The sequence below is a fragment of the Leucoraja erinacea genome, chromosome 13 (assembly GCF_028641065.1).
Source record: "Leucoraja erinacea ecotype New England chromosome 13, Leri_hhj_1, whole genome shotgun sequence".
NCBI lineage: Eukaryota > Metazoa > Chordata > Chondrichthyes > Rajiformes > Rajidae > Leucoraja > Leucoraja erinaceus.
In genome coordinates, this window is record NC_073389.1 from 29,452,709 (window position 1) to 29,473,362 (window position 20,654).

Consider the following 20,654-nt stretch of genomic DNA (forward strand, 5'->3'; position numbering starts at 1 on the left):
TTAGGAGAAGAACAAATGTTGGTCTTCTCCTAATGTTGAATGTTAAAGAAAAAATAGGAGGAATTCAGCAATTCAGCGGGTTGGACAACATCTGCAGACAATGAGAGATGGTCGACACTTCATGTTGAGACCCTATATCAGGACTGGCTGGAGGAATCTTAGGAGGAAAAGTTGTTAATTCTACCGAGAGTGGTTCTGAGCTCTGGGCCCTTCCATCTGAACGCATGGCCCACATACTGAGAAAACAGTGCCCTCCATAATGTTTGGGACAAAGATCCATCATTTATTTATTTGCCTCTGTACTCCACACTTTTTGAGAATTGTAATAGAAAAATATCACATGTTGTTAATGTGCACATTGTCAGATTTTAATTAAGGTCATTTTTATACATTTTGGTTTCACCATGTAGAAATGACAGCAGTGTTTATACATAGTCCCCTATTTCAACGCACCATAATGTTTGGGACACAGCAATGTCATGTAAATGAAAGTAGTCATGTTTAGTATTTTGCTGCATATCCTTTGCATGTAATGACTGCTTGAAGTCTGCGATTCATGGACATCACCAGTTGCTGGGTGTCTTCTCTGGTGATGCTCTGCCAGGCCTGTATTGCAGACATCTTTAGCTTATGCTTGCTTTGGGGGCTAATCCTCTTCAGTTTTCTTTTCAGCATACAAAATAAATGATCAGTTGGGTCCAGATGGGGTAATTGACTTGGCCACTCAAGAATTGACCATTTTTTAGTTTTGAAAAACTCCTCTTTTGCTTTAGCAATATGTTTGGGATCATTGTCTTGCTGTGGAATGAACAGCTGGCCAATGAGTTTTGAGGTATTTGTTTGAACTTGAGCAGATAGGATGTGTCTATACACTTCAGAATTCATTATGCTACTACCATCAGCAGTGTAGCATCAATCAAAGAATAGTGAGCCAGTACCTTCAGCAGCCATACATGCCCAGGCCACAACACCCCACCACCGTGTTTCACAGATGAGGTATGCTTTGGATCTTGGGCAGTTCCTTCTCTCCTCCATACTTTACTCTTGGCATCACTCTGACATGTGAATTTTCGTCTCATTTGTCCACAAGACCTATTTCCAGAACTGTGGTTGCTCTTTTAAGCACTTTTCACACAGAGAGTGGTGAATCTCTGGAACTCTCTGCCATAGAGGGTAGTTGAGGCCAATTCATTGGCTATATTTAAGAGGGAGTTAGATGTGGCCCTTGTGGCTAAGGGGATCAGGGGGTATGGAGAGAAGGCAGGTACGGGATACTGAGTTGGATGATCAGCCATGGTCATATTGAATGGCGGTGCAGGCTCAAAGGGCCGAATGGCCTACTCCTGCACCTAATTTCTATGTTTCTATGTTACTTCTCAGCAAACTGTAACCTGGCCATCCTATTTTTGCGGCTAAACAGTGGTTTGCATCTTGCAGTGTAGCCTCTGTATTTCTGTTCATGAAGTCTTCTGCGGACAGTGGTCATTGACAAATAGACACCTGACTCCTGAAGAGTGTTTGATCTGTCGGACAGGTGTTTGTGGATTTTTCTTTATTGCAGAGAGAATTCTTCTGTCATCAGCTGTGGAGGCCTTCCTTGGCCTGCCAGTCTCTTTGTGACTAGTAAGCTCTCTTTATTCTTAATGATGTTCCAAACAGTTGATTTTGGTAAGCCTAAGGGTTCGCTGATGTCTCTAACAGTTTTATTCTTGTTTCTCAGTCTCATAATGGCTTATAGAATAGAATAGTTTATTTTTGACTTTCATTGGCACAACTTTGGTTCTCATCTTGATAAACAGCAATACAAGTTTACAAAGGTGATTGAAAGACTGGAGGAATGCATTTCGTTGTCTCTGTACTGTACACTGACAATGACAATTAAAATTTAATCTGAATCTGAGGAAGGACTGGGTGCTGAGAGCTCTCTTATACCTGCATTAAGGAGGCAATTAAAAACACACCTGAGCAGTTACAAACTTGTAGATGTGACCATCTGCATGTCGGTCCCAAAACATTGTGGTGCCTTGGGTGGGAAATGTATGTATGAAACACTGATTGTCATTTCAGCGGGAACTGTGTGAAAGTCCAAAAAGGTAAAAAAGGGCCTTTACTACAAATCTGACAATGCCCTCTGGAGCACTTTAACCACATGTGATTTTTTCAATTACAAATCTCAGTATGTAGTATGCTACAGAGGAGCACCGATAATAAAGGATGGGTCTTTGTCCTCAAACATTATGGAGGGCACTGTCATTGGCTAGAAGTCGAGGTCCTCATGTTGATTTGAGCAATAAAAGTGATTGAAGGCGAAGGAAAGAAAAGAATGGTGGGTGCTGAGAGCTATCTTATACCTGCATTAAGGAGGTAATTAAACACACCTGAGCAATTACAAATGCCTGTGAAGCCATGTGTCTCAAACATTATGGTGCCTTGAAATGGGGGGACTATGTATAAACACTGCTGTCATTTCAACATGGTGAAACCAAAATGTATAAAAATGGCCTTTACTAAAATCTGACAATGTGCACTTTAACCACATGTGAAGAAAGAAGAAAGAAGAAAGGAAGAGGAGAAGCCAGTGGGCTGAGGGAGAGTTGAGGAGAGGAGGAGAAAGTAAGGACTACCTGAAATTAGAGAAGTCAATGTTCATACCGCAAACTGCCCAAGCGAAATATGAGGTGCTGCTCCTCCAATTTACGGTGGTCCTCACCCATGGAGGAGGCCCAGGACAGAAAGGTCAGATTCGGAATGGGAGGGGTAGTTGAAGTGCTGAGATCAGGTTGTTATTGTGAACCGAGCGGAGGTGTTGGGCGAAGCGATCGTCAAGCCTACGCTTGGTCTCACCGATGTGGAGCAGCTGGCATCTAGAGCAGCGGATGCAATAGACGAGGTTGGAGGAGGTGCAGGTAAACCTCTGCTGCACCTGGAAAGACTGCTTGGGTCCTTGAATGGAGTCAAGAGGGGAGGTAAAGCGACAAGTGTAGCATTTCTGTATATTGGTTAAGAAATTACCAAATGGGAAGAAAATGAATACAATAGTTTGTTGTGTGTGCACACATAGAAACATAGAAAATAGGTGCAGGAGTAAGCCATTCGGCCCTTCGAGCCTGCACCGCCATTCGATATGATCATGGCTGATCATCCAACTCAGTATCCCTTCCCTGCCTTCTCTCCATACCCCCTGATCCCTTTAGCCACACGGGCCACATCTAACTCCCTCTTAAATATAGCCAATGAACTGGCCTCAACTACCTTCTGTGGCAGAGAATTCCACAGATTCACCACTCTCTGTGTAAAAAATGATTTTCTCATCTCGGCCCTAAAAGACTTCCCTCTTATCCTTAAACTGTGCCCCCTAGTTCTGGACTTCCCCAACATCGGGAATAATCTTCCTGCATCTAGCCTGTCCAACCCCTTAAGAATTTTGTAAGTTCTGAATTCTGTAAGTTCACACATTCTGAATCACTTTGTCTTTTGAAAAGAACTTTGCAGTAATATTTAAAAAAAAACAGAAGTCCATGAGACGAACTAGTTCTGTGAATAATTCCTTAACTTGTAAACATGCCCTTGGTTAGATATGAATGGAAGGTGTTCCATTCACAACTGCTGTGCAGTGGAGATTTTAGGCTTCGATCAGAGTTTGCTGTAAGCATTTAACCACATATAGATTGGGCTAGCCAAATTGGTAACAACGCTGAGGATGAGGATTTTCTGGAGAAAACGGGATGGTTTTCTAAGCCAATATGTGGAGGAACCAGCTAGAAGGCAAGCCATCCTAGACTGGGTATTGTGTAATGTGGAAGGATTAGTTGGCAATCTTGTTGTTCAAAGCACCTTAGGCAACAGTGACCATAATATGGTGGAATTCTGCATTAAGATGGAGAGTGACACGGTTAATTCAGAGGCTAGGGTCCTGAACATAAAGAAAGGAAACTTTGATGGTATGAGATGGGATTTGGCTAGGATAGACTGGCAAATGATACTTAGGCAGATACTTAGATGAGGGTTGACGGTGGAGATGCAATGGCAAAGATTTAAAGACCACATGGATGAACTCCAAAAATTGTTCATTCCTGTCTGGCGTAAAAATAAATTGGGGAAGGTGGCTTAATTGTACTCATGTATAGTATGATTTGGTTTAAGTGGATAGCATGCAAACAACAGCTTTCAATACATTTTGGCACACATGACAATAATAACCAATAACAACACAATTTTGCATTTCAGAATTGCCGTTTAAGGACTGCAATTTGCTCATTAGCTCGGAAGCAGCCCACTCAATACTCACAACATACTGACGCCCATCAACCCAGCTAGGCTGCACTCTCAGGCGGGTATTGATGAGGGATCCCCAGCACATCACATTATACCATGACTGTTTCGTGAGAGGGTGAGTGTGTGGATGAGAGGATGCTGGTTTAGTGACTGGCACACAAAGGGTGAATGAAATACAAAGACTATCTTCCAAGCCTTCATCTTCACCAGGTCAGGGAAATTGAAAGATACAAACCAGGTAGTGCTACTGATTTTCTAGAAAATAATAAAAATCCTCCAACTTACAGTAATTTAAAAAGAAACACTTAATTTGTAACAACTTCATAAACATGAAGTTAGCACTGACCACTTTTTTCCACGCCAAACTCTTTTCCACTTAAAATGTGATGTACAAGTTTCTTCATGTCAAAAGGGCACAGATTCATCAAATTCTCAGAAGCTTCTTCTCCTGTGAGGATAAACGAGAATGTAATTTGAAACATCATTACATTTACATTTGGCGTTTCATCAGCTGTAGCTTAATGAGAGACACAAGCAGCTTATATATCTTCCAAACCAAGCCCACAATCTTCCCACCAGGTCAGGGAAACTGCCTTCCCAAACCCAAACCAGGTAGTATCCTTTCACCTTATTTCTAGAAAATGGCATAAAAATCCTCCAAGTTCCCTTACAGTACTCCTCCTGTCTCAAAAACTGAAATTTGCAGCAATTTGGTTAACTGAAAACTGAAGGTCATAAACATGAAGTTAGCACTGACCACTTTTTTCCACGCCAAACTCTTTTCCACTTAAAATGTGATGTACAAGTTTCTTCATGTCAAAAGGGCACAGATTCAGGGTTTCAAATATACTTATAACATAGATATATAAGTATGATTAGATCCTGTGAGGATAAACGACAAATGTTAACATACCAGAGAAACATCATTAGATTTAGCAAGGAATTACATTGACTAAAACTTTGTAGCTAAGCGATTGAGACACAGAGTAGGTTATATCTGTCAGTCTCAAAACCACCCTTAATAACCCACAAGCTCGTATCCTGGATCGAACATATTCAGTGACAGACCTAACCTTCCCAAACCCTAAAGCGACACTGAATGATCCTTTCATCTGTATAATAATTATGACTGGCACTTTATGTCTGCCTTGCATACATAATGCGAAACTATTGCCCTTGGTACCAAGTTCCCCTCCAGTGTTACTCCTCCTGTCTCAACCACTGCAAATTTGCAGCACATTGTGGTTACCCAGCTGAAAATGCTGAAGGTCAGACAACATCTGTGAAAATGAAACTGTTAACATCTAAGATAGTCCTACTCCTCCCACCTGTGCTCCTTCCAATGTCCCACTTAGGTGGCAACACCACATGTTGATATAACAGCATTCCCTCAATGTTTAATTCCAAGAACTGATAAAGGGTTATAGATATACTTATAACATAGATATATAGCCGTATGCTTATGGTCCCGGAGATGATATAGGTCCCGCCGCCTCCGCTCCGGGCCGCTGCCCCAGCTCCAGGCCGCTGCCCCAGCTCCGGGTTAACATCAGCCCCAGGCCGCCGAGAACACCATTACGATACAGCAGTCGGGCCACCATTGACTCAGCCCCGAAAACTTTGTGGCTAAGTCCTGGCTGGCTCTGAGCTGCCTCGGAGTAGGTCGAGGCTGGAGGCCGCCAGCTCCGCCATTAGGCCTCAGCGCAGACGGAGGCAGAGAAGGGGGATACGACATGAAAAAGTCGCATTCCCCCGAAGGAAGAGACAGAGAACATGTTCCACCCCCTCTAACACAACCCAACAAACTAAAACTTAACCAAAACAAGACAAAAAAAACAACAGAAAAAAGTAAAGACAGACGGACTGCAGGCGAGCCGCAGCTGTTAACAGCGCCGCCACTTCCGGACTCTGTGAATGTGGCTCTGAGAAGTAGTAGGAGCAGAATGGGCTCCTACTATGTCAAAACAAAATATAAGAAATAAATTAGAGACTTTTGGATAGGCACATACATATGCAGGGAATGGAGGGATATGGATTACATCCAGGCAGATAGGGGTTGATGGTAGCATCATGTTCAGCAAAGATATTGTGGACTGAAGACCCTGTTCCTGTACTGTATTGTATTAAATATGTTTGTAAATGTCACTGCCATCAGTTGTCTGCTTTGTGTGGCCACTAAACACTTTAAAATGACCCAGTGGATAGCACGAGATATTTCTGAAAATGGTCTCACAATAATGACAGTTATATTGTTCTCAAATCATCAACATGTGGATTGTGTAACTATTTTTAAAAGTAGATAAGCAGCGGCAGACATTTAATGGAGTATTCCATCATTCTTAACAAGGTTATATTCTTTTGAGAAATAAAAGGACGATCCAGTCACAGCTCAAACTGAAATGAATACACTGCTGCCAAAAATTGGATACATTTTTGAAAGAACCAAGGGATGACCAAAAAAAAGGCGTGATGTTCAAATAGATATAAAAACAGGCAGTACGAACTTGAACAGAAATATAAATGAATAGAAAAGGAACAGTAGAGATAACACAGCGGAATTGAAAAAGTAACACAAGGAATTATTTTGTGTCTGCCTTCATGGTAGAAAGCATTAAAAGTAACTCAATAATGGTGGAATATTAGAGGAAAGTTGAAATCCTTTGGGGAGAAACATCCAAACTACCTGACCTTCCACCCCATTATCCAACCACTTAACCTTCCACACCAACCATCAACCACCTGACCTTTCACACATACAGCCCAATCATCTAATCTCTACTACTTCAATTTCTAGATGGAGACGAGGATGAGGTTGTGAACCGGCAGAATTCTCTACGCCAGGGAGTGATGGAGCCTGTCATTGAGTACACAGATGTTTGGTGAATGGGAAGCACACAGTTCTGGGGAATAGGGAGGGAGTGAAGGCCAAGCTCAGATCAGCTGATGTTGCTGAGGGTTAGGCAGGTTTTGAGGGACACCACTACTCTTTGTGGAACAACATGACTAGCGGTGAAGCCTCTGATCCTCACACCATACAGGGCATGGAGAGTAAATGCAAGAGTAAAATGCAAAAATCTCTTTTTGCTCTTATTTGTCTGCCCATTCTCCTTTCATTAAAGATAATGAGGGAGTATGTGCATGCTATAATGCATAGTCACACATTGTACACGTTGAAACACAGCATGAGAAATAGGAGTGGGAGCAAACCATCCGTCTAATCAGGCATTTGATAAGATCATGATGATCTCCCACCTCAGTGCCATTTTCCTGAAATATCCTAATTTCCCTTGACTGCCTGAAGATCCCAGAATCTATTGATGCCTATTTAAAATGAACTGTTATGGAGCCTCACAGACTCACTGGCAGAGAGCTTCACTCTGGATGAAGAGACTTTTCTTATTTCAGTCTTAAGCAGCCTATTGCTTGGTCAGAATCTGATCCCTGGTTCCAGTCTCAACTGGGAGAAACAGCCTCCCTGCATCCACCATGTCAGTTCATGAAAGTGCATGGATTCTTTTAAATTCTAGCAGGGACAGACTGCTGATTTGTCGAGACCACAATGTTATTTCTCTGAACATCAAAGCTTTCAGAAGATGCGGGGTTAACTCAAACAGTAAAATGCCGAAAGGTGCATTGGGTACCATTTGTATCGTTGAACAGTTTATACTTTCGTACCTGAACAACTGAGACTATAAGCAAGCTCTGTGGCCATCACCTGAATGATGAGCCCAATTCTCAGCCTGAGCATTTCTGCAAAGAGACAGGGTTGGGTCCTCACATACATCGCGAGGTAGACCATGATTTCCTAATGCAAATACAGAGAAGGTGCAAGAGTGAGAAAATGACAACAGTGGAATAACTCGGAACAACATCCTTCCAGAAAGGAACACCAATGGAGATGGTACCTGGGTCAGAACTGCCAAACTAATGTCTTGCCCACTTGCCTCGTAAATAAGCTCTGCCAGTTCATCCGGTGGCAGGGGGCTGGGTAATGAAAACAAACACATTCCAGTAACTTCAGGTGCACATGGAATAGATTCTGAATACTTGCAAACATCTTGTTTTGATAGCATACACACTTCATAACGAAACACTTTTAGAATATGATATAGAAACTAAAAATGTAAAAAACAAATAACAGAGGCTAGTCATTGTTTGTGAATAACTTTGACTTTGGTTAGCAAGACCACACCAAAATTGGACGGTGAGGAAGGCAAGATATAGGAGGACATAAATCTGCCACAGAAATGGATGGAAAAAAAAAGATGGAGTTTAATCTGAGCAAATGTGAGTTAGAATGTAGAGAAAAAAAAGAGGTGCATGCAAACAGACTGATCTGAAAGGCAAGGCATTCTGGACCCAGCCAGGGGACAGGTTTGTGGAGCACTGAATCATACACAATTTATAATGCAGATAATAACCAATCAGCCCATTGTTTCTACGTCAGTCAAAAGAGAATCTCCAACTTAACCCCAGCACTGGGCCTGTCCCCCTGCAGCTCACCTCTCTTCACCCACACATATCTAGATCCTATCTAAGCATGATGAGGGCTCTGCATGCACCACCCTTCAGACAGCGAGACCCAGAGTCCACCACCCTCTGGGTGAAAAATAAACCTTCCTCAATTCATCTTCAATCTTTAGACCAATTACTCTAAACATTGCCCCCCTTGGATTTTGATCCCTCTGCTAAAGGAAAACGATCCTTCCTTATTTAATTGGTCCAAGCACATAATTTTAGACACCTCATTAAGACCTCTTTCAGTGTCCTCCATCACGAAGATGACAACCTCAGTCCATCCAATCTTTTCTCATAGCCACAAATCTCCAGTACTGGTGGTTACTAATCAGAACATACTGCAGGGGTGAGGGAGGGGAATGTAGGGGAGGACCAGGCTAATTCCAGAGCTGGCTGACTAAAAGGGTTCTCTACTTACAGCCCTCACAGCCCTGCGCATTTTTCTTTGAGTATTTATCCAATTCCCCATTTAAATTTGTTGTGGATTCTGATTGCATCCCCTTTTCAGGCATGGGTGCATTTTGACACAACATGCCTTTGGATCTCAGGCACACATACCAGCGCATCGGAGGAGGTTGTTCAATGAAACCATCAAAAGCCATCAAATACTCACGTTGTGATGATCCTCTCGCGTGGTTCAGGGGGAAGACCCACCGTCAGCTGCTTCTGATGCGACAGAAGGTCTGTGCAGGCCTACACCCAGAGCAGATCGTCAGTTTCAAGCGGCAAACCAAATAATGCTGGAGAAAGTATCTGCACTGCAAGTGCAGGAATTCATCCAATTCCACTCAAATCTCAACACCTGCATTCCCTACTCAAAGCACTAAACCTCAAAACGCTGGAGAATCTCAGCGGATCAGGTGGTCAACGTTTTGTTGAGACCGTTTATCAGGACAGAGGGTGTGGAGGGGAGATAGACAGTATAAAGTGGTGAGCAAGGATGTGCTCCTGACCCGCTGAGTTCCTCCAGCAATTTGCTTTTTGCAACAGATTCCAGCATCTGCTGTCTCTTGTGTCTTCACTAACTCGCAGAACCCTGTCCCACCGACCACATGCAAGATGATTCCCAGCAACCATCTGAGAACGCAACTACAATGTCTTCGAGAGGCTTAAAGTTACTTTGTTTCAGCATTTTGCCCATGGACAGGTTTCAGTCCAAGATGTGGACAAGTTACTCCAGAAGCCTCACCGCACAGTCCCACAGTTCAGCAGAGAGCAGCAGGTGGTGCACCTACCTCAGCGAGGACTTCAATCCTTTTCCTGAGCAGGCCGGAGATGTAGCGGATCAGTCCCCACTCGCGATTTTGGCCGGCTTTACCATACAGCTCAGTCATGAGGCTCCGAACCGTAGTACCACTCTGTCCCCCGATATTTGTGTCCCAGTCAGGGCCCCTGAATTAGAGAAAAGGAGGAAGAATTGTCCCTTGGTGCAGATTGTTCATCGGGCTGTGCTTGCACTGGGAATAGTTTAATTATTTAACATCATTGGAGATTCGAGCTCCCATCCTCGTCCTCCCAATAATCTCTCATCCCCACGCACACATCTACGCTTACTTCCAAATCCCACGCTCCTCCATCCTCAACCCCAGCATGGGGTGTCCAATGGTCAAAACCTCAGTATGGGAGCTCCAATGGTCAACAAAAGGGGATAATGACCTCCTGCACCTGGCGTTGGGAAAGGGTGGCCAGGCAGCAGATTTTGTACAAGAAACGTATGCAGATCTGAGACACAGCTGAAGCCTCCTGTACTGGGTGGAGAGATTGGAAGATGTGGGGGTTTGGGTGTTGGAATCCTTCCTTATCATTTCCTGAAGGATGCACAACCATTTCTATGAAGGACTTCACATGCCACCCCTGATCATGCAGTCATGGAGTCACACAGCATGGAGACTGGCCCTTTGGCCCACCTTGTCTGTGCTGACGAGTGGACACACAAAGAGTCACAGAGAGCTTCGAGACAAACATCAATGTGAGAATGATTGGGAGATGCGGAGGCCATTACACAGGAAGCTACAACAAGACTGGAAAATATAAACAGTATTTAGCTTAAGGGGTAAAACAAATAGATCAATATTAGTTTTAATAAGTCATGATTTCCTTGATTGATTATTATTTATGATAAGGGGATAATATCTCTTCAAAACGCTACTGTTACATGTGGTGTAGGGTTATGCTGACTATCCAGACGGTTGCAGCATGTGTCACAACGTAATCTCTTGAGACTGAATATTGTGATGGTATCAGTTACAAACATGTGGCGACTAGGAAGTCACCTCATTAATTTAAAACAAGCAGGTGGCAATATGCGACTTGAAATGCACACCATAAATAAGCACTGAGGACGTCCAACCAGGGCTAGAAACCCACCAAACCTCCACTCACTTGGAAGAAGCACAAGGATTGTTAAGATGGTTAACAAGAATTACAGTGGGGTCTTAATCAGCTGGGTATGTGGCCAGAGGAATGGCAGACTGAGTTTAATTCAGATAAGGGTGAGGTGTTTTGTTTTGGGAAGACAAACCAGGGTAGGATGCCACAATGAATGGTAGGGCCCTATGATATGCTGCAGAATAGAGAGACCATGCAGTACATATTTCTCTGAAAATGGCATATCAGTGGGCAGGGTGGAAAGAAGGATTACAGCACATCAACCTTCATCTTTAAAGGCACTAAGTATTGAGGTTGGGATGTTATGTTGCAGTTGAAGAAAATGTTGGTGAAGCAGTACTTGTATTTGTTTCAGTTTTTGGTCACCCTACTATAGGAACGATGTCATTACGCTGGAATGAGTGGAGAATCTATTTATGAGGGTATTGCCAGGATTTGAGGGACTGGGTTATAGGAAGAGGTTGAGGTAGGGTTTTATTCCTTGGATAGTAGGAGATTGAGGGGTGGTCTTATAGAGGTGTATAAGATCATGAGGGATATGGATAGGGTAAATACACAGTCTTTTTCTCAGAGTTTGAGGAATCTAGAACATAGGGTTAAAGGTGAGACGGGAAAGATTTAATAGGAACCGGAGGGTAACTTTTTCACACAGATCTTGGTACTTTTATGGAACAAGCTGCCAGATAAAGTGGTTGGGGAGGGTACAATAACAGCATTTATAAAAACATTTTGGGTAGAGAAAAATCACAATGGTAAAATGAAGCATTTAAAGACAGAAGTTCAGCCACATCCCAGTATGTTCTGCCAGATTCTGACTCTATTTCAAAAAATGTAGTTTAAACCCCAAGACCAATTACCCACAGAAGAATTGCTCATAGAAGAAATTAGGGTTGGGGATATTCAGAAGCAGATAGTCAAGTGTTCCGCATTGCTTCTGTGCTGCATGGTTTACACAGTCCCAACGGCCGACAGGCGATGAGGATGATGGTCAGGATCTTTGCCTGAGGAGTTGAAATGCCATGTTACAGTTTTATGAGACGTTGGTTAGGTTGCTCATGGAGTCTTGAGTGCAATTCTTGTTACATTGCAGAAAGGACATGATCAAGCTGGAAAGTGCACAGAGAAAGTTGCCTGGATAGGAGAGCATTAATTATGAGGAGAGATTGGGTAGGCTGGGATTGTTTTCCCTGGAGTAAGGAGGTTGATATGTATGAAGTGAATACAATTATGAGAAGCATAGATAGGGCCGATAGCAGTGTCTGTTTTTGATGATACGGTTGTCTAAAACTAGAGGGCACAGGCTTGAGAGACAGAGGAGGTTTAAAGGGGATCTAAACGCTAAATGCTTCACACAGAGCAGTAGGTAACTTGAATGAGCTGACAGAGGGGCTGGTGGATGCAGGAACAGTAACAACATTTTAGAGGCATCTGGACAGGTACCTAATTCGAGCAGTGAATAGAGGGATATGGAATTAATGCAGGAAGTGAAATTAGTATAGACATAAAGGTCAGCATTGATGTGGTGGGCCCAATTGCCTATTTCAATGCTGTGCAACTCTATGCTTCTAAATGAGTTATTGCTACAAAGATCTTAATGGACGTGCACTAATGGAAGGAAATAAAACAAATATTTCAAATTGCTCGGTCTCATTGTTCAGAACACTTCAGGAGTTTCACTTACTTAATGACATGCAGGATGTATAATATGTCTGCCTGGTCTTGTAGTGTAATGCATTCTTTCAGCTGTTCAACCAATGAAGCAAAGTCAATATCACCATGGGCATCCTTGGGCAAGCTGAGATCCATTCGATGATCCAACTTGGTAGAAAAGGAACTGTGGTTGGTTTTCTGAGCATATTTTCTATTTACTAAATTTGTAATATCTCTTAAAATATTATGGAATCAAAACATCAGAAAGCTCACACAATCTGGCCTTCTTGGTTATGATTCTGTCACACCATTTAGCCCATGTAAACAAAGTTGCAATCGTATAATGTGTGGGCACATATTAGACACTGACACACTCAATAGACAAATGAATGTATAGGAAGGAACTGCAGATGCCATAAAATGCTGGAGCACCAGATAGACAAAATGCTGGAGTAACTCAGCGGGATAGGCAATATCTCTGGAGAGAAGGAGTGGGTGACATTTCGGGTTGAGGACGTCAGTCAGGAATGTTACCTAAATGTAAGAGTTGCAATTGCATATTACAGTCTTATGAAATGTCGAATAGTCTGCTCATGGAGTATTGTGTGCAATTGTAGGATCTCGACCCGAAACATCACCCATTCCTTCTATCCAGAGATGCTGCCTGTCCCGCAGAGTTAATCAGATAAATGAACTTGATTGTTTTAGCAATAATACCTGCTTGAGAGCTTTAGGGGTCACAGTGATTTACATCAGAGGAATTAATTATAACAGGCTGTATACAATGAAACTGGAGCATTGATGCCCACAGACGGGATTACACGTTAAATTGCAGTTTTCTGGAACATTAGAACGTGTGGCATTGCCGATTGTATTTGCTTTTATATTGTAGCATTTTGAAGTAGCATCATCTCTTTGAAGATCATGTCTGTATGACGAGCATCTTGGCTAGACAATTGTGAGATTAGATTTGTAACATCAAAGTCTGGTCTCGCCATGATAGTAGAGATCGGATGTAGTTTGCTTGAAACGGACAGTGAGCAGTCTGAAGCCTGCAGCAAGGTTACGGGTGGGATGTTCCGTCAGCTGAAGGAACTGGCAGTGTACACACACTCATTCACAGGCAGTATACTCTATCCGACCAATCACCATTCATAAAGATAGACAGGCCCAAACCCAAACCCAATACTGAAAATACGGACATATTCACCAGCATCAAACCATTTATTTGACATATTCAGTAACTCATTGGGGTACCAATAAAAGTTGTGGATGTGATACTGAAACAGCTTTCTCTGGGCTTGGATGGTGAGTGCAATGGTAAATTGTGTGTGGCCGTGGGGCATAGCAGGAAGTGTTGCTGCCTCCCAGCTCCAGCAATCCGCATTCAATCCTGACCTCAGGCAGTCAGCAAAGTTTCTCCCCGTTTTCTCCAGGTGCTCCCTCCCACATTCAATAGACAATTGGTTTCTGTAAATAACTCTAGTGTGAGTGGGTGGTAGTAGAATCAATGGGGGGGGGGGGGGGGGTTGTGAAGTTAATGGGCACATAAGAGGGAAAGGTATCAGGAATATAAGTGGAGTAATAGGACCGATGGAATTGTTCGAGGAACATCAAGTGCTTGATGGGCCGAATTGCCTCCCCAATGTTTTGATTTTCCTTTTTTGCCGATAGGAATTCCATCGGTCCTATTTGTGGAATTCCCTGCCACAGAGCGCAGTGGAGGCCAAATCACTGGATGGATTTAAGAGAGAGTTAGATAGAGCTCTCGGGACCAGTGGAATCAAGGGATATGGGGAGAAGGCAGGCACGGGTTATTGATTGGGGACGATCAGCCATGATCACAATGAATGGCGGTGCTGGCTCGAAGGTCCGAATGGCCTCCTCCTGCCCATCTATTTTCTATGTTTCTATGTTAGGAACTGAAGGGCGAGAATATGAGGATGCCATGGGGGCATTCAGGTCTGGGTGGCATCATCTGCAACACCTCAGGACTACCACTGGTGGAGAGCTGGCCACTTGCTCTGGGTTCAGTCGTTACTGCAGTTGCAGGGAGAGGGCTGGTATGAGTTGCTGGAACCAACCAACATTGTGAAAAACTCACATCCACCAGCTGAGGGCGTTTGCACGTAGGGTCTACTAACAGCATAGTTATTGCCCTCTGGTAAGACAGGCACATTCATATTCATATTGGGTTTATTTATTTGTGTTAAAATGGTACGCGCAATCAATTTATAATTTATTTATTAACTTATTGGGCTTAGTATTGGTATTGCTAGTTTTCTGGTTATTAATGCTATTTATATACCAGCAACCATATAACCATATAACAATTACAGCACGGAAACAGGCCATCTCGACCCTTCTAGTCCGTGCCGAACACATATTCTCCCCTAGTCCCATATACCTGCGCTCAGACCATAACCTTCCATTCCCTACTCGTCCATATAACTATCCAATTTATTTTTAAATGATAAAAACGAACCTGCCTCCACCACCTTCACTGGAAGCTCATTCCACACAGCCACCACTCTCTGAGTAAAGAAGTTTCCCCTCATGTTACCCCTAAACTTCAGTCCCTTAATTCTCAAGTCATGTCCCCTTGTTTGAATCTTCCCTACTCTCAGTGGGAAAAGCTTTTCCATGTCAACTCTGTCTATCCCGTTCATCATTTTAAAAACCTCTATCAAGTCCCCCCTTAACCTGCTGCGCTCCAAAGAATAAAGCCCTAACTTGTTCAACCTTTCTCTGTAACTTAGTTGCTGAAACCCAGGCAACATTCTAGTAAATCTCCTCTGTACTCTCTATTTTGTTGACATCCTTCCTATAATTAGGCGACCAAAATTGTACACCATACTCCAGAATTGGCCTCACCAATGCCTTGTACAATTTTAACATTACATCCCAACTTCTATACTCAATGCTCTGATTTATAAAGGCCAGCACACCAAATGCTTTCTTTACCACCCTATCTACATGAGATTCCACTTTCAGGGAACTGTGCACTGATTTACCTATGATTTACTTCATAAAAACAAAGACTGAAGAGCTGAATTAACTCTCACTAGTCAGTCTTTTCATAATTGTTGAGCTTGAGTTAACAGAGAAGAAGAAAGTCATACATACCATATTAAGCCAGTATACCGTGCCCAACATTGACTTTCTACGATCATTATGCTATCAAGCTTGCAGATTAAATAAACAATGTATCTTACAACAGACAGTGAGCAACACCATGGGTGATTGAACATCGTACAAGTTTGGTCGGCCTGACCAACAAAATGCCACTCACAAAGAAGCACTTTTAGCACCCAGCTCCGTCCTGGAATTTACTACCGAAATACCAGTGGGAGTAGGTTCAATAGCAGTATTTGACTTTGCTATTGGATTCGGAGCTGGGTCACAACATTGTCAGGTGACACATTTTGGTTTGTGCACCAACCACTAACTAAATACATGTTTAGTATTGTTTAGTTTAGAGATAGAGCGCGGAAACAGGCCCTTTGGCCCACGCCGACCAGCGATCCCCGCACATTGACACTATCCTACACCTACTACGGACAATTTTTACATTTACCAAGCCAATTAACATACAAACCTGTACGTCTTTGGAGTGTGGGAGGAAACCAAAGATCTCGGAAAAAACCCACGCAGGTCACGGGGGGAACGTACAAACTCCGTACAAACAGCACCCGTAGTCGGGATCGAATCCTGGTCTCCGGCGCTGCATTCGCTGTAAGGCAGTAACTCTACCCCTGCGCCACCGTGACCATTCGCATCAATGATTTATTTCTCATTTGTTTTATATAAACTGTCTGGCCCAATAGCATACATCAAAGAAGAATCTAATTGTATTAAACAACTAACCTTAACCTTCTGTACTTTTGGAACTTCCAGCAGGTTCAAACACTTCCGATGAGCAACTGGAACTTTCATGGGCAGATACATGGAGCTGCCTGATAAAAAAAATGTGAATTGTGGAAACGCTAATAACCAATACTGTCATGTGCTGCAGAAAATGTTCATAATTATCTGCGACTTCAGTGCCACTAAACTCTGAGGATTTACTATGTTCTCATTAAATTGGAATATCCGTTGAACTAATTTACTGGAGAAGGAGAGAAGTCCAACCTCAAACATTCCCTCTATTTTTGCAATTTCTGTTTTAATTTCAGATTTTCAGGATCTGCAGGCTTTTTGATTAATTCCACTTTTCTCTTCACAGATGCTGACTGGGCAGCTGAATATTTCCAGCTCTTGGTTTTCACTTCACATTCACACCAGAACCAGCCATGTAGCAAGTGTTGGGATAAGGTATCTATGCACACACAGGTGGAGTGTGTTGCTTTGAGGGGGTGGTTGGATGAAGCACATGGAAAACTGACTATCGGCATGCTGAGGCCCTTTGGCAGTTTGAGAGAATCTACCATCCACACCACTGGGTGTGGGCAAGAGGGTGTCCAAGCGAACCTCCTTGTTCAGCAATGAGATCACTGCCCAGATGGTGGAATGGAGAGGTTGTGGGAGGGGGTTACCACAGCGAGGGCAGTGGTAGATGGGGCAGGGGAGATTGACTTTGCACGTGAGGCCACACCACTGGGGCTATCCTGGCCCCGCTAGTTTCTCAGCATCAGTGTTTCAGGCCAAGAAGCCTCAGCCATCCTTCCCTCTCTGCAGCTTGTGGCCGATCTTGCTGATTCTGGGAAAGTGCCGGTAACTTTTCACTAGTCACCTTCTACATCGCCTCAATACTGGCGAAAGTCGTGATCCATGGGTTGGGGCAGGATCAGTGCCAACACATTACATTACTATAATGGAGCAGGCTCAAAAATCCATGCTTGGGTATCAGTACCCATCCCAGAAACATCACTAAATAAATTTCAAATACATTTCCCCCAAAAAGTGCACCAGCTTCACTTACTTGGTAATTCCAACCCTGTTGCTTTGGCCACCATTGTGAATACGTCCTTAGTTGTGTGCTCCGTCTCAAACATGTGATGCATTCCTGGGTTCCGGGAAGTTGGAGGAAGTCGTTTCGATACAGGGGTGGTGCTTTGTAGCAGATGATTTATATACTGCATGAGCTCGTCTTCAGTGTCAACTGTGTGCCAAAATCCAAGAAAAATCAAGCAAGTCCAAGGGCAGTGCAGACAGGGGAAGGTTAGGTAACGTGAAAGGGCTGTACCTATCTTAATGCAAGGGACCTCACAGGTAAGTCAGATGATCTGAGAGTCTGGCTCAGCACTAGGAATTAGAATATTATTAGAATCATAGATTGGTGGTTGAAGGATGGGGAGAGCTTGAATCTTAATGTTCTGGGGTATAGCACTTTCGGACGTGATGGAAGGGGATGCAAAAGAGGAGTACTGATTATAGAGAACATCATGGCAGTTCTTAAGGAGAGATCCTTCATTGAGGCCATATGGGTAGGAATGAGAAGGGCAATCTCTCAGCTGGGATTATATTGTTGGCGTCCCAATAGTCAGCATGAATTGGAGGAACAGTGCTGCAGAAAGGTGCAAAAACAATACGGTTATAGTGATGGGGGATTTTAACTTTTCCATTATTAACTGGGATTTCCTTAGTGTAAGGGGCTTATATCAAGTGGAATTTGTTAAGTGTGCCAAGAGGGTTTTTTAAGGCAGTAGGTAGTCTGATGAGAGACAGGGCAGTACTTGACCTTATCTTGGGAAACGAACCTGGTCAGGTGGGGCAAGTGTTAGTGGGGGAATATTTTGGAATAAATGGGAGAAAGGCTGATTTCAATGTTGTTCAAGAGGACCTGTTGAAAACAGACTTGGGCAGAAGATTACAGCTAATAGGACAGTTCAGAAGTGGGAGTCTTTTAAAAAAGAATTAATATGAGTTTAAGGATGGCATGTTCTGCCAAACTCATTATAACACAACCCATCTGCCTGGAAACTGCAAAGATAGGAACAATCATCTTAGTTGCCACCCCTAATCTACTCTATATTCAATTCAATGGGAGGAAAGCTATACAAGTTCAAATGACCTCTCAAATATAGCTATGTTCACCTAAAGCAAAATTCACCACAAAGATGTAACTAAAAAATAAGTTGCTCTTAATGAACAGAATGTGATCTTCAATTGCTCTGAATTTGTAGCATACAAGAAACTGCTAGAAGATGAGGTGTGACTGTCAGACTTGCAAAGACAGCAGTAAAGAGGAGGACTCTTACCATCATTTTTGTAGCATGAATCATGCGCAGACACCGACTCTGGCACCTCTGTTGTTGGAGTGAAGCTTCCCTCACTGAAATAATCATCCAAGAGGAAGCCGTCGGGACCTGGGTCCATGAAACTCAGATTTGTGTAGCACGAGGTAATCAGAAATTCTGAAAGTTTCCCAATTTTTACCCTGAAAATGTAAATCAGTATATTCACAAGCACAGTTGGTTGATGAAACAATATCTACTAATAGTTCAAAATGAATTGACAACAGTGTCTAAATCAATTCTCCATACCTAGCCCCACATAAGTAGCCATCCTGCAGCTTTCGAAGTGTGCAAAGAATATTCGAGTCAATGTCTGCTCCATCCTCAGCTGGAACAGAAAAGGGTGGAGTTTAAAGAGCATACATTAACATTGTGCATTATTAATACTGAAATCAAAGAACAAAAAGATGATTTGTTTGCATTCTAATAAATACTCTCTGGAGGACTGGATCAAGAACACAAGAAGGGTGGCACTGTGGCACAGCTGCTACCTCACAGCACCAGAGACCCCGTTCAATCCTGACCTTAGGTGCTGTCTGAGTGGAGTTTGCACATTCTTCCTGTAACAGCACGAGTTTCCTCCCACATCCCTAAAATGTGCAGATTTGAGGGTCAATTGACTTCCTTTGCCCTTAAGCATTGGGATTGAATGAGAAAGTGGGATTACTTAAAACTAGTGTGAACAGGTGATTGATGGTCAGCATGGACTCTGTGGACTGAAGGGCCTGTTTCCATGTTGCATCTCTAAATGTTACCTTAAATCTGCAGTGACATTGGGGACAGTCCCAGTGATAGGCAGTGATGTAAAGGTTGCTAGAAAGAGTCAGTATTCCACCACATTACAAATGACTTAAGAGGATAACTCATCTCTTAAAAGGCGTCAATAGTACGTTCTTTCTACCCTATCAAGCACATTACCCCAATCTAACAACCATTTGGATAGTTTTGCAATGTTTACAGTCACGTTTCATGGTTGCAGCACAGAAACAGACCCTTCAGCCCACTATCTCCCAGCCAACCATCAAGCAGCCATTTACACCAATCACATTTTAATCTCCCCACATTTCCATCTAACTCCCCAGGGTCTATCTCTCACCAGCTCACTAGAGGTAACTTGCAATGTATCATTAATCCACCAACCTGCACTTCTTACAGATGTGGGAGGAAAGTGAGTACCCAAGGGAAACCCACATGGTCATAGGGCGAATGTGCAAACTCCACACAGACAGCACCCAAAATCAGGATTGAGCCCCATCTACATTAATGGCATCCCTGCAGTAACACTTGGTGTAGAATTCCACCCCACCCCCAACATTCTCACTGGCCAATAATTATCCGTTCATTAACATCTGCCAATTATTATCTGCCATTCACATATTGCTAATTCTAAAAGCTTTTCCTACATTACCACAGTGGCTATATTTATTGTATTGTATTGTATTGTATTCAAATTTATTGCCATTGTCTCAATTTGAGACAACAAAATGAATTTCCCTTACAGGCAGTATCATAAAAATAAAAAATAAAAATAAAAAATAAAAAAATTAAAAAAAAAATTAAATGTTTATGTTTAAAAAACATTTACAG

General features: G+C 42.9%; 1 protein-coding gene across 1 annotated transcript in view; it reads right to left on the bottom strand.

Annotated features, from left to right (window-relative positions):
* LOC129702779 (phosphorylase b kinase regulatory subunit alpha, liver isoform-like) overlaps positions 1–20,654 on the bottom strand; it is a 77,008-nt gene that overhangs the window by 14,613 nt on the left and 41,741 nt on the right. Inside the window, exons 18-27 of the mRNA XM_055644754.1 lie at positions 19,317–19,395; positions 19,032–19,210; positions 17,753–17,932; positions 16,699–16,787; positions 12,863–12,999; positions 10,029–10,185; positions 9,407–9,486; positions 8,181–8,259; positions 7,951–8,080; positions 4,622–4,723 (exon numbers count right to left, since the gene is read on the bottom strand). Of these exons, the coding sequence (XP_055500729.1) occupies positions 4,622–4,723; positions 7,951–8,080; positions 8,181–8,259; positions 9,407–9,486; positions 10,029–10,185; positions 12,863–12,999; positions 16,699–16,787; positions 17,753–17,932; positions 19,032–19,210; positions 19,317–19,395 (1,212 nt within the window). The remainder of the gene's footprint in view (positions 1–4,621; positions 4,724–7,950; positions 8,081–8,180; positions 8,260–9,406; positions 9,487–10,028; positions 10,186–12,862; positions 13,000–16,698; positions 16,788–17,752; positions 17,933–19,031; positions 19,211–19,316; positions 19,396–20,654) is intronic.